Consider the following 14,565-nt stretch of genomic DNA (forward strand, 5'->3'; position numbering starts at 1 on the left):
ACCATCATAGATCAGCATCCACTAATCAGAGAAAACATTCGGGCTTTAGTTTTGGGGGTTGGCTTACTTCACTTAGCATAATATTCTCCAGATCCATCCATTTCCCTGCAAATGCCATAATTTTATTCTTTCGTAATGCTGAGTAATATTTCATTGTGTATATATACCAGCTTCTTTATCCATTCATCTACTGATAGGCATCTAGGTTGGTTCCACAGTTTAGCTATTGTGAATTCAACTGATTTAAACATTGGTGTGGCTATGTCACTGTAATATGCTGATTTTAAGTCCTTTGGGTATAGACCGAGAATGGGATAGCTGAGTCAAAAGGTAGTTTCATTCCAAGTTTTCTGAGGAATCTCCACACTGCTTTCCAAAGTGATTGCACCAATAATGTATGACTGTACCTTTTCCCCACATCCTCTCCAACACTCATGTTTGCTTGTATTCTTGATAACTGCCAAAGAATTCTACCTACCTTTCAAAGACCAGCTTAAATGCCACCTTTCCCTTGAGACACCTGTTGATTCATCTTCCTGCCTCCAGTCAGAAATAGTGTCCTTCCAAAAGCCATAGATCTTTTTTAAAAATCACAATTATGATATTCTAACACATTTCTATATGTATAATTAGAATTTAAAATTTTATCACAAAATTACTATAAGCCAGATATTATACTTTGCTTGCACAGTATAAAACTTAATTATTTCTATACTTATCCCTTTGGCTGAATTGTATGCTTTTGAAGTTAAGATTTTTGTGTGTATATGATGTTTGGGATCAAACCCAGGGCCTTACACATGCTAGTGCATGCTCTACCACTGAGCTGCATTCCCAGGTCACAGAACCTTATTTTTATTTCATTTTTATTCATCATAATCATTCTCTGACTTAAACATAAGAAGACATTTTAAGAAATAAATTTTGAGGGGCTGGGGCTGTAGCTCAGTGGTAGAGCGCTTGCCTAGCATTTGTGAGGCACTGGGTTCGATCCTTAGCACCACATATAAGTAAATAAAATAAAGGTATAAAAATGCAACCAAAAAAATTTAAAAAAAGAAATAAATTTGAACATATAAGTGACCATGGAAACTGCTAATCTGCAAGGATATATTAAGGAAGTATTGTGATACAAGGATCTACACCTACTGGGTATTTCAAAGAGAATATGCAAGCACTTTTACAGAGTCAGCTCCAGATTCTCAATCATATTCCATATGTTTTATAAATTTGATACAAAATATATCTATTGCTTACTTAGGTCTCTATAATCAACTCTAGATATCCCTAGTTTTTGAAACATTAAAAATTATTTGAGGGGCTGGGATTGTGGCTCAGTGATAGAGCGCTCACCAAGACCCGGGTTCGATCCTCAGCACCACATAAAAAATAAAGGCATTGTGTTGTGTCCATCTACACCAAAAAGTAAATATTTTTAAAAAATTATTTGATTAAATCAAAAGAATTCATGAAGAAAAGTGAAAACAAATTAAGTCATAACAAACAAAATAGTAGACTTAAAATCAATCATAATCATATCAATAATTATATTAAATGTAAATGGACCAAACATATTAAAAGACAGAAACTGTAAAACCATGTAAAAAGCAAGACTTCATATACTCTCTGTTTAACTTATTTAAATATGAAAATACAGATTGAAAGTAAAAGTTATAACCCAGAGTAAGCAGAAAGAAGGATATAATAAAAGCAAGAGCCGAAAATAATGAAATAGAAAATTGATAGTAAAAATAGATAAATTCCAGCAATGCTTTTTAAGAAAATGGGAGAACAATATCAGGAACTAAAAAGAGATATCACTACAATTCCTAAAATTATTAAAAGAAAAGTAAGTAATCATTATAACGAACTTTATAACAATAAATTTAAAACATTACCTACCGTGAGCACCTTCTTTAAAAACAAAAACAAAAAATACCCACAGTCTACCAGAAGTGACTCTAGAAGAAATAGAAAATCTAAATAGCACTATATCTATTACATCTAATTGTAATCTAAAAGAAACAGAAAATCTTTCCACAAAGAAAACTATGGATTCTTATAGTTTCACTGATGAATTATATCCAACATTTAAAGAAGAACTAATATCAGCCTTATACAGATGTTTTCAAAAACAGAAAAGAAGGAAGCATTTCACAGGTTATTAGGCAAGCATAATGCTAACACCAAAATCGGTAGCTTATAAGAAAAGAAGATTATAAAGCAGTACTCCTCATGACCATATAGTAAAATCCTGAAAAAAAACCTAACAACAAATTAATTAGTCCTGCTTGGTCACAAATGCAATGTCAGTTAAACATTTGAAAGTTAATCAGCATGTTTTTTTATATTAACAGAATGAAAGAGAACATTCTGATAATCATCTTAATAAATGCCAAAAAGCATTTGGCAGAATCCTACACCAATTAATATTTAAAAACTATGCAAACTCGGAATAGAAAAAAGCTTAGTTTGATAAAGGGCAACTCCAAAAAACATATAGCTAATGGTGAAATATTGACTATTTTCCTCCTAAGATCAAGACCAACACAATGTTCTTTCGCTCTCAGTAATTACATTTAACATCCCATTGGTGGTTCAAGCTAGCACAACGAGAATATAAGCAAAAAAGCAAATAATATAAAGATTGGAAAGGAATAAGTAAAATTTTTTATCTGCAGACAGCATGATTATTTGCATAGAGTGTTCTAAGGTATCTACCCAAGAAAGCCTACTAGAACTAATAAGTACAAAGCTTTAAATTACAAGACAATGTATAAAATCTATTTCTTTACTAGCAACAAAAGTTGAAAAATGAAATTTAAAAGTAGTGTGTCAGTTTTAAAACATGGCTATAAAATCTTTGACATTCCTTTCATTGAAAGTTGGTGTCTACATCTCCTCCCCTTGTATTTGAGTAGGCTTCTGACTACTTCAACCAATTATACTGCAAAGTGATGTTATATGTGATATCTGAGGCGAGGTCATAAATGACCATGAAACTTTCCTCTTGTTTAGTGAAATGCTTGCTTTTGGAGGTAGGTATTGCCATGTTAAGAAGTCTGGTTATCCAGAATTCACCATTGTGAAGAAGTACAAACCACATGGAAAGTCCAGTTGACTATTCCATTCTTCAAGTCATTTCATATCTGACACCAAATTATATCATCAGTGAATAAGCTTCCAAGTGGTTTGTGCCCTCAGCCCTGTCCATTCATGTAACCCTAGCTGTTTGATATAGCAGTAGGTAACTAAAACATACTATTTTCAGTAGCATCAAAAAAAAGTAATACTTAAGCATAAATTTAACAAAAGATATGTAAAACCTCTACAGAGAAAGCACAGTGAAAACATTGCAGAGTGAATTTAACAAATTTAGTAAATGGAAGATGTATGTTACATATATGGATTGAAAAAATGTCAATTTTTTCCTCAACTGGTTTATAAAGTCAACATAATTCCAAAGTCCCAGCAGGGTTTCTGTGTAAAATATTGACAACTCTTAGAAAACCAAAGGATCAAGAATAGCCAAACAATTTTGAAAAAGAAAAATGTTGGAAGACTTGACAGTATTTAGTTTCAAGACTTACAACATTGTGGATTACTACAATAATCATGACAGGCAGTGATGTTTTACTAAGTTTGACAACCAGCTCAGGGTTAAAGAGCTTATTTGAGGTGTAAAAATTTAGCAGTCAACTCTCATGAGCCAATTTGAGTCAGCTCCAACACCCCATTGACAGGGTAGTATTCACACAGGACTAGAAAATAGATTAGTGGAACAGAATGGAGTATCCAGGAATAGACCCACACATAAATGTAATCTATTAATATTCTCAAATCTTTAAAGACAACTTGGGAAAGATAATTCTTGCTATCAAATGGTACTTGAACCACTGAATAAATATATGGGGGGTGGTATGAATCTCAATCCTTACCTCACATTGTATATAGTGATAAATTTAAGGTGGATCATAGGCCTAAGTAGAAAAACATAATTTCTAGAGCTGATAGAAGAAACATAAGAGAATAGCTTTACACCTTAGAGTAGGTAATGATTTCTTAAGAAATGTTTTCTAAGGTGATAAATTAAATTTCATCAAAATTAAAAATGTCTACTCAGCAAAAGATAATAAAGGGGAAAGCAAGTCACAAAATGGAAGACAGTGTTTTTATCTATGTGTGTGTGTATGTATGTATGTGTGTAGGTGTATAAGAAAGCATTGGTATCCATAACACCTAAAAAACACATACAAACCAATAATGAAAAGATAAAGCAATCCTATTTTAGTTTTCATTTCTTGATTTGTCTGTGTGTGTGGTATGAGATGGAACTCAAGGCTTTGCACATAGTAAGCCTGAACTCTACCACTGAGCTGCATCTCCACCCCAAATTAGCCCAAGTTTTTGTTTGTTTTTGGTTTGGGGGGGTTGGGGTACCAAGGATTGAACTCAGGGGCACTCTACCACTGAGCCACATCCCCAGCCCTGTTTTTTTTTTTTTTTAATATTTTTAGTTGAAGATGGACACAATAACTTTATTTTGTTTATTTTATTTTTGTGGGTGTGTGGTTCTGAGGATCAAACCCAGTGCTCACACATGCAAGGGCAAGACACATCCCCAGCCCTGTTCTGTATTTTATTTAGAGACAGGGTCTCACTGAGTTGCATAGCTCCTCACTGTTACTGAGGCTGGCTTTGAACTCACCATCCTCCTGCCTCAACCTTTCAAGCCACTGGGATTATAGGTGTGCACCACCGAGCCCAGCCAAGGTTTTGTTTTTATTTTTTTTCCTTGCCCCACCTCCACCCTTTGGTGCCTGGGATTGACTTCATGGCCTCCCACATGCTAGGCACATGCTCTACTACTGAGCTACCACCCCAGCAACAATCCCATTTCCAAAGAGATAGAAGATTTAAATATTTAGATTAACATTTAGATAGATTAATAGGCTACAAGGACCTGAAGTGTTTAATATCATTAGTTATCAAAGAAATGCAAATTTAAATTACAATGAGATACCAGTTCACACCCGTTCAAATGGTAAAATTAAAAAGAATATCCATCAAATGTTGGTAAGGATGATAAACAACTAGAATTCTCTCTAGAATTCTGGTGGAATTTTAAAATGGCACAATAACCTTTCAAAAACAGGTAGTTAAATATACGTCTGCTTTATAACAAAGCAATTCTATTCCTATATGTTTACCCAAAGGAAATTAAAAATATCTACCAAAAAATCTTGTGCAGAATGTTTAGCAGCTTTATTCATAGTAGTCAAAAAGTAGAGCCAATTCAAATGTCCATCAATAGAATGGATAAACATAAATTCATTAAGTGGAATACTTCTTAGTAACAAAAAGGAACTAACTAATAATACACTCAGCAGTGTAAATGAGTTTCAGAAACATCATATTAAGCAAAAGAAGCAAGTTTAGTCTGTGAAATTAGAAGAGTGGTCATTGCCTATGAAGGTTGGCTAGAAGGGAACCTAAGGGAATTTTCTAGAGTGTTGGCAATGTTCTACATTTCAATCCAGGTATTGGTTTCATGAGTACATTTGTGTCAAAACTCACCAAAGTATACTGTTAAGATCTTCTCAATTCACTATATATAAATTTTATTGTAATAATTTTTCAAATGGATAATTTTTTAAAAGTAGCTAGAGTTTCATTTCCAATGGGAAAACACTTAAAATTTACAATTGGAAACTAGATTTCAAATTACATACTTTTTAAAAAAAATAAGTCAACATTTTTTCACAATACTTTATAGTTCCATAAGTGTAGTTATTAGAACACACATACCCATATACACACATAAATGAAAAACTTTTGAAGTTTTTCGGTAGGCCTTTTGCTTGAGCCACCAATGGAATGAATGAGAAGCGTATTCATTATCACAACTAAGAGACATATAATTCAGAAGTAATATGAAGCTTTTCTAAATAAAAAATATTAGCTGAATCTTCTTAACATTTATAATAACTTCTATACAATGTGCTAGTGATAGAATCTCATGTACCAGGATTCAGTTCTTAATTTGGCTGTGTTCTTTACTCTTAAAATCTATAGAATTATTATTTCTCTCAGGCACCTAGGAAAGTTGCTAGAATGGGACTACTAAGGAAAACAGAGCACATATTTGTTAAGTATACATGTAAAGGGAGGCAATGGGAAATCCCTGGTGGATGTATATTTTCAAAGCGTTAAAAACCTGCACAAAAATCAACTCAAATAAGATCTCAAAACCCAGAATTACACAAGAAACAATGCAACTACTAGAAGAAAACACAGGAGCAACTCTCCAACACATTGTTGTAGGCATTACCTTCCTTAATAAGACTCCTAAAGCTCAAGAAATAAAATCAGTAAATGATATGATATCAAATTTTAAAGATTCTACTCAGTAAAGAAAATAAGAGTGTGAAGAAAGAGCCTACAGAACAAGAGAAAAACTTTGGGATCCACTCTTCTGATGGGATTTATAACCAGAATACATTAAAAAACTCAAAAAAATTTAACACCAAAGAAAACTATAACCCATTCACTAACTGGGCAGAAAATTCTCTAAAGAGAGATTTCTCAAGAGATGAGATGCAAATGGCCAACAAATATTTTATGAAAAAAATGTTCACCATCCTTGGCAATTAGAGAAATGCAGATCAGAACTACACTGAGAGTTCATCTCATCCCAGTTAGAATGGCAGTTATCAAGAATGCAAAGAACAGCGGGTAGGTTGTAGCTCAGTTATAGAGCACTTGCCTAGCATGTGTGAAACACAAGGTTCGATTCTCAGCACTGCATATAAATAAATAAAGGTCCATCAACAACTTTTAAAAAAGATAAGCATTTTTAAAAAAGAATGCAAATAACAATAATTGCTGGTGAAGATGTGAGGGGAAAGGTTGGTGGGACTACAAGTTAGTACAGTCACTTTGGAAAGTAGTATGGAGATTCTTCAGAAGACTAGAATCATATGACTCAGGTATACCACACCTTGGTATTTATCCAAAGAACTAAAATCAGCATATTATGATACATGCATACCAATGTTTAGCATCACAATCCATAATAGCCAAGTTATGGAACCAGCCTAGGTACCCATTAACAAATGAATATATAAAAGAAAATATGGTATATATAACACAATGGAGTTCTACTCAGCCATAAAGAAGAATGAAATTATATCATTTGCTGAGTGGGTAGTACTGGAAAACATCATGGTAAGTGAAATAAGCCAGACTTAGAAAGTCAAAGTTCAAATATTTTCTTTCATATACAAAGGCTAGAAGGAAAAACAGGAATAACAAAAAACAAAAACAAAAAAGAGTGGAGGCTGGGGATATATCTTGTGGTACACAGCACTTGCCTAGCATGTGCAAGACCCTAGCTTCAATCCCTGTCACTGCAAAAAAAAAAAAAAAAAAAAAAACCCACTGGTAATGTACCTCAGTGGTAGAGCACCCTTAGTTTCAATTCCAAGTACCACAAAAAGAAAAAGAAAATTAGACCTTATTTTAGGAAATTCCCCCAAAGAACATGTGATACTGTTCTCTTTGATGCTATCAGATAGGGAAAAAAAAAACAAAATCAAAACACATTCTATTTAACTTTTTCTGTGTGAGAGAAAAATGAATTTCTATGTGTAGATTCTCCTAATTTATTCTTTGTATCACAACTAATAAAATGGGGATTTATGAAAGTGACAATACATACATTATACATAACAAAGGCTTTCTCATCTGGTAAAAAAAACAAATGAACCCACTAAATGAATTATATCATGTCTTTGTAAGAAGTTACATATTTTTGAGCACTCAAGGCCACATGAAAGGTCTAATTTTTTCCCCCAGGCAGATATCTGTCCAAAGACCCAGTAAAAACTCACTTTATCTACTTGGTAATTATAAAGTAATTTGTTTTTTTCTATCTCAGAGAGAAAAATCCCAGATGAAGATTTCATCATTTTAATTGATGGACTAAATGAAGCAGAATTTCACAAACCGGATTATGGGGATACAATTGTATCATTTCTGAGTAAAATGATTGGAAAATTTCCTTCTTGGCTCAAACTAATTGTAACAGTTAGGACCAGTTTACAGGTATGTGTTTGTTTACTTTTGAACCATAAATAATTTTTCTTGGAAAGAGCTTAACCTAAAAAAAATTTTAGATCCTAGATCTCTTAGCAATAACTCTTTCTAAACCTGACATATCACAGGTTTAGCAAGAATAATTTCAAAAGAGAGGAAGCATTAAATTTAGAGAGGGCAGTTTCTCTGACTCTCAAATTCCATTCCCTTTGCTCTATATAAGGTTTGGTAAAATATCCCTCAGAAGAGCATGAAAAGAAAGTCCTTTTCCTATACTTTGTCCCAAGGACAGCAATGCAAAGAAAATCCCTAGCACTTCGACTTTGTTTCACTTTCTTTTATCATTAAATGCTTTGCAAAATCCAGTTTAATTTACAATCTAGAGTCCGGTTCTTCCTTCTCCTCCTACTTTAACAACCATTCTGTGGCATGAGGGTGAATTTTCTTCTCTTTATGCCCTCCTCTAACAAATATTGGAAAAATTAAGGCTTCAGATTAAATTTATTGGAAGTGGGAGATGAGAGGTTTTATTGTTGTTATTTGCTTTAAAGTATCTTCCCTGCTAAATCATTGATCACTTAACAGCCTGGAAGAAGAAACAGGAATGTGGAATTGAGCCTGCAAAACTATATGGGCTAAGGGTAAATGATTCATCTTCCCCATCATTCTCATTGTAGTTGAGTTGGTATCTCCCTTTCCCTGTCCTTCCCCTTCTACCCACAACCCCACCATACTAGGGATTGGATCCAGGGATGCTCTGCCACTGTGCTACATTCCCAGCTCTTTTTTCTTCTTCTTTTTCTCTTTTTTTTTTTTTTTTTGACAGTATTGATTTGCTGAGGTTGGCCTCAAATTTGGGATCTTCTCACCTTAGCCTCCCCAGTTGCTGGGATTGCAGGTGTCAGTCACTGCAGCTTGCTGGTATCCCCTATTCTTTAAATATTTACACATGATTTGGAACAGTGTTTCTCAACCTTTTCTTTTTAAACCCTTCTTTCTTTGGGTGTATATTAAAATCTCATACATTATACACCCATCCCACTCTTTTGATGCAACCCCCCCCTTGTAATACACAAAAAAGAGTCTTGCATTAAGTTCCTTCTTTTCCCATCTCCCCAGATGTTGTATTATTCCAATATATTGACCAATTATCTTTACTGTCTTCCATGATCAGAAACTGTATTTCCTATCCTGGCTATCACCTTACAGGTGTTTATTATCAATCTCAAAGTAAATTGAGTTAAAAAATGTGGATAATTAACATAAATGCACCTTTATAGCTGAAAAGTATATAACTGGCTGAGCATGGTGACACATGACTATAATCCCAGCAGCTCTGGAGGCTGAGGCAAAGATCACAAGTTCAAAACCAGCTTTAGCAACTTAGTGAGCCCCTGAGCAACTTAATGAGACCTTGTCTCAAAATATAAAATAAAAAGGGCTGGGGTTGTAGCTCATTGGTTAAATGCCCCTGTGTTCAATCCCTGGTACCAAAAAAAAAAATGGCATATTACCTATCTTTATTGGCCAATAGTTGGATTGTTAAAGATGAAGGATAAGTAGGAAAAAACCTCCAGGAAGGAATATAATCTCTATTTTTACTAAATGTATGTATGCTTAGGTGATATTATTCTCACATACATTTTTTTAATGCCATGTGTAGTTGCAGAAGAAATTTTAAGTATACCTGAGTAGTAGACCAAATAACTTTAATTTTTTATCTATGCCAAATAACAGAAAAAGTTCTCTACATTCTAATCTACCAAGTCCATAGTTTATTATTGTCTTCATGGATAGAGACCTGCATAACTCCCAAGATGCTTCATTCACTTCAACTAAGAATTTTTTAAAAAATATTTTCTTTTAGATCCAACATTCTTAAATGATTAATAGGTTTTAAAAAATGAACCCTTAAATTTTGTTATACATAATTCTCACAATCATTTTTTAAGGACTTAGAGTATGCCAGGCACTGTTTTAGAGAGTAAGGATTCTACAGCAAACAAGACATACAATATCCCTGCCTACATAAAGCTTATATTCTAGTTAAAAACACAAGAAAAAATTAAACATGTGCTAAAATCATAGGTAGTGGTCAGTGCTATGAGGAAGAAAAAAAAAACAGGATAACGGAATAAATGGAGATGATAGTTGTTTTAGATAGAGTAGATAGGAAAGGACTCTCCAAGGGGCCTTATTATAAAGTGATAATACCTGATCTATCTTTTAAAAGATTTCTTTGTCTCATAGCTATGTGGATAATAAAATGTAGATGATCTAGATTGTAAGCAGAAATATAGATGAAAAGTGACAGTAGAGACCATGTGAACTAGCCACATTTGGAGTATATTTTGAAGAAGAATCAAAAGGATTTGATGATGGGCTGAATATGGGTATGAGCAAGAGAGAATATTCAAGAATGAGTCCTGCGCTTTTGATGAGCAAATGTTGGCTTGAGGAATAAAGGTCACAGATGCCCCCAAGGATTTGGTTGGAAAGTCAGTGGTATGCCATTTATAGGCGTGGGGAAAATTTTGTGGTAGGGGACAGAATTTAATAGTTCAATTTAATCACATTAAGTTGTCTATGAAACATCTAAGTTTAACTGTCAAGTAGACAGAGTTAAAAGATGGGAACTCAGAGGAGATAAGTGATCTGGAAATGTAAACTTAGACATTATCTGCATGTAGATATTTAGAACCATGAGACTAAATAAACTGTTTGGGGGAATAAGAATAGTTAGAGAAAAGAAAAAAAGTAGGACCCCAACTCTAGTGGACTAGGAAATGAAAGAGAAGCTGGCAAAAGAGGCTGAATAAAAGTGGCTAGCATGCTAAGTGGAAAATAGGAGGAATATGCGATGGAAGCAGGCTGCAGAGGGTGACTACCAAAAAGAGGTGCAGAGCGGTGTGGTCAAGAGTCAAAACACTATTGAGAGGTTGAAGAAGATAAAAACTGAAAGTTGATTGTTAGATTTGATAAGGTGAGGATTACTGAAAAGAAACATTTTGGTTAAATGGTAGAGTTGAAGCCTGATTGGAACAAATATAGAAGAAAGTGGGAAGGGAGGGATTAGAAATAGCAGATACAGAAAATTTTCCCTAAGTTTTACTAAAAATGGGAACAAAGAGAATACTAGGAAGAATATAGGAATGTATGTCTGTGTGATCCAGATGAAAAGAAGAAATTGATGCAGAAGAGAATGGGTTCTTACAGGAGTAAAGTCTATAAGTAGATAAGAAAGGATGGAATCCGTGCATAGGAGTCATCACAAAGCCCTATCACCCTACCCAAACGTAACTTCCAAGCAGATCACCAAGGTACCAAGCTTCTACTTTTAGAAATGTTCCTTTCATCTTATGCATCTCAAGAAGGCTTAAGTGTAGTATTTTTTTGAGAGTTAGAAAGCCACATTTTGTCTTTGTTTTGCTTTTTATTAAAAGCCACATTTTTACATGGCATTCTTTGAATCCATATACATTATTTCATTGAGTTGTACTTGGGCATTATGCCCTGATTTACACTGAGAATAATTACAGCCAAAGAATTATATAGCACTCCATTTTCTATTTATTTTAGGAGTGTTGTTTAGAATACTAGCCATGAAATCACTCCTAAAGTACCCTTTACAAAGACCCATAAAAAATTATCTTAAAAGTCCCAATATTAGGAAAAACAGTGTCCTTCCTATGCAACTAATTTGTTTTAATCTGTAGATACTAATACTTGATCATGCTTCCCTCTTTTCTTTGTCCATTCAGAAGTTCAGAGTAAATTTGTGGACCTCATAGTTTATCACAAAAGTTAGGGGAAACTGAAGGTCTTTCTGTCTCTCTCTGTTCTGTCTGTTTTAGGAGATTACCAAGTTGCTGCCTTTCCATAGGATTTTTTTGGATCGACTAGAAGAGAATGAAGCCATAGACCAGGACCTGCAGGCTTACATCCTGCACCGGATACACAGCAGCTCAGAGATCCAGAATAACATTTCTCTTAATGGCAAAATGGACAATACTACATTTGGCAAGCTCAGTTCTCATCTCAAGACCCTCAGTCAAGGGTCCTATCTATACCTGAAACTTACATTTGACCTCATAGAGAAAGGATATTTAGTGTTAAAGAGCTCTAGCTACAAAGTAGTTCCTGTTTCACTCTCAGAGGTTTATTTACTCCAGTGCAATATGAAGTTCCCAACCCAGTCTTCTTTTGACCGGGTGATGCCTCTCCTGAATGTGGCAGTGGCCTCTCTCCACCCACTGACTGATGAGCATATCTTCCAGGCCATCAATGCGGGTAGCATTGAAGGCACACTAGAATGGGAAGATTTTCAGCAGAGAATGGAGAACCTCTCCATGTTCCTAATCAAGCGCAGAGACATGACTCGTATGTTTGTACATCCTTCTTTTCGAGAATGGCTTATCTGGAGAGAAGAAGGAGAGAAAACCAAATTTCTCTGTGATCCCAGGTAAGACAGATCTGTGATAAACAATTCTGAGCCTATTTTATATTTATTGCATGGGTCATGGGTATTGAAAATAGAGAAAAGTGTTCTTCATTGAACACTTCACATAAAGGAGACATATTCTGTTTCTTTTCAAGGCAAGGCTAAGATGAGATTGAATGATGTATTTTATCACAGTATTATTATTCAGTTTTCAATATCTGCATAGATATTTAGAATGTTGCCCTGCAATCCTGTGTCTTCCTAAATAGTTTTCGCTGGCCCAGCTAGAGATTACAGGTAATAATTAAGTTAGCTATATAATAGATTTTCTCAGTATTCCTCAGATATGAAAAAAAGAATTGACATATTGTTCTTATCTCTTTGACTTGAGCAAAATTATTTTAAAAATATTTTTAAAATTATTATTGCCCTTTTAAAAAGAGAAACTTAAACCCTATAGCTGAAAGACTTGAAGAGTTTCAGAAGGTCCCTGTCAGATCAGGCCAGGTGGGCAGCGACCAAAGGAGGCAGATTTAAAAAGGGCCGCCGAACGAGGCTTTATTCAGATATCACTCCCGGGCAGAACTCATTCAGACCCACAGAGTGGACAGGAGAAGGGTCTGAGGAGAAACCGCATGGGAGCTCTACCGGACTGGACTTTTATGGGGCTTACAGCAGGAAGGGAAGGGCTTGGGACAGGAAAAGGTGTTTTTAGGGTCCCTTGTTCCCTTGGAGTTGGTCAGGGGAGTTGGCTGAACTCCAGGATTGGCCAGGGGGTCCATCTGATTGACAGGCATTAGACAGGAGATCTCACTGATTGACAGGCATTTCCGCAGGCACCTGATTGATGTTTCTTTCCCGTGAGGCTGCTTTGTTCTAAGTCACCACCACCGACCTAACAGTCCAGTCACTCTACCTTCAGATAAATAAGGTGTCATTATCCCCATTTTGCTTTATGAAGGCCTTAAAGATGCTCAGTTACTTGCCCAAAATCATAAAGTTAATGTGAGAGAAGGAAGGAGAGACTGAATAGAGATGACAAATTTATGGTATGTACCATCACTCCCAATCCTGCATCTATGGCAGATATCACTAATTTGTCCCCCAGAACTCATTCCTGATGAGTTTAACCCTAAGTTAAGAATAGTTCTCAATTCAGCAAACCAGACTAGATATGAAACTATCTCCCATTCTGTGGGGTAGAACCTAGTCTCTGGCATTCTAGTAGGTTGTGCTTTCTATTCTTCCACACTATTGTTTTTTGAAAATTATTCCTTTAATAAAGCATGTGTTTTCAAATATAAGTTTATTACTAATTTCCTGGAAACAAAGAAGATACCAACAACATTGCTGACAATTGCAGAACGTGTTCTGGCTTAAAAAGAAGATAGGCTAAATTTGACTATTCCTCATACTGTGATTCACCAGAGAAACTAAAACTCTGACAATCCTTGGGTTTTATTACCCTTGTGACCCTGTTCTGCACCAGGCCTTATTAGAGACAACTGTGCTTGTGGGCATGCTGCTCAGCCTACTCCATGCTGATTCATTAGAAAATCTGTTCCAGATTCTGATGATGATATTAAGTCAGGCAGTAGATTTTTGTGGTCTTCTCCCTGAGAGGGAAACTTTTTTTTAAAAAAAAAGAAACACGCTGTATTGGAAAGAACAGGAATTGTTGAATCAGATTGTATGCCTATAAATCCTGCCTCTTCTAGAAACTGTGACCTTTGGGAAAAGTTACTAATGATTCTGAGAATGTTTTCTTACCTACATAAAAGCAATAATAATGTGTTCTTCCTAGAGTTGATGAACATTAAGCAATAATACAGAATACAAAGACAGTATTCAGAACATGTTCTTTTTTTCCCCCATGCCCTTGTAGTAATAGACCCTTAAGACATGCCTTACCTAAATCTTGTGACTGAATCAGATAGCAATATTCTTCTGCCATCAGCATTTGGGGACACAAGATTTAAAAACAAACAAAAACCAGACTCTAAGTTTCTTATATGAATTGTACAGAA

The 14,565-nt window shown here is 34.9% G+C and overlaps 1 protein-coding gene across 8 annotated transcripts in view; it reads left to right on the top strand.

Annotated features, from left to right (window-relative positions):
* Window positions 1-14,565, top strand: part of Tanc2 (tetratricopeptide repeat, ankyrin repeat and coiled-coil containing 2) — a 429,902-nt gene that overhangs the window by 342,738 nt on the left and 72,599 nt on the right. For all 8 annotated transcript variants that reach the window (XM_048798117.1, XM_048798120.1, XM_048798121.1 and 5 more), the window contains 2 exons: window positions 7,940-8,106; window positions 11,952-12,559. In XM_048798117.1, coding sequence (XP_048654074.1) covers window positions 7,940-8,106; window positions 11,952-12,559 — 775 coding nt within the window. The remainder of the gene's footprint in view (window positions 1-7,939; window positions 8,107-11,951; window positions 12,560-14,565) is intronic.

Source organism: Marmota marmota, unplaced genomic scaffold, assembly GCF_001458135.2.
Source record: "Marmota marmota marmota unplaced genomic scaffold, marMar, whole genome shotgun sequence".
Taxonomy (NCBI): Eukaryota; Metazoa; Chordata; class Mammalia; order Rodentia; family Sciuridae; genus Marmota; species Marmota marmota.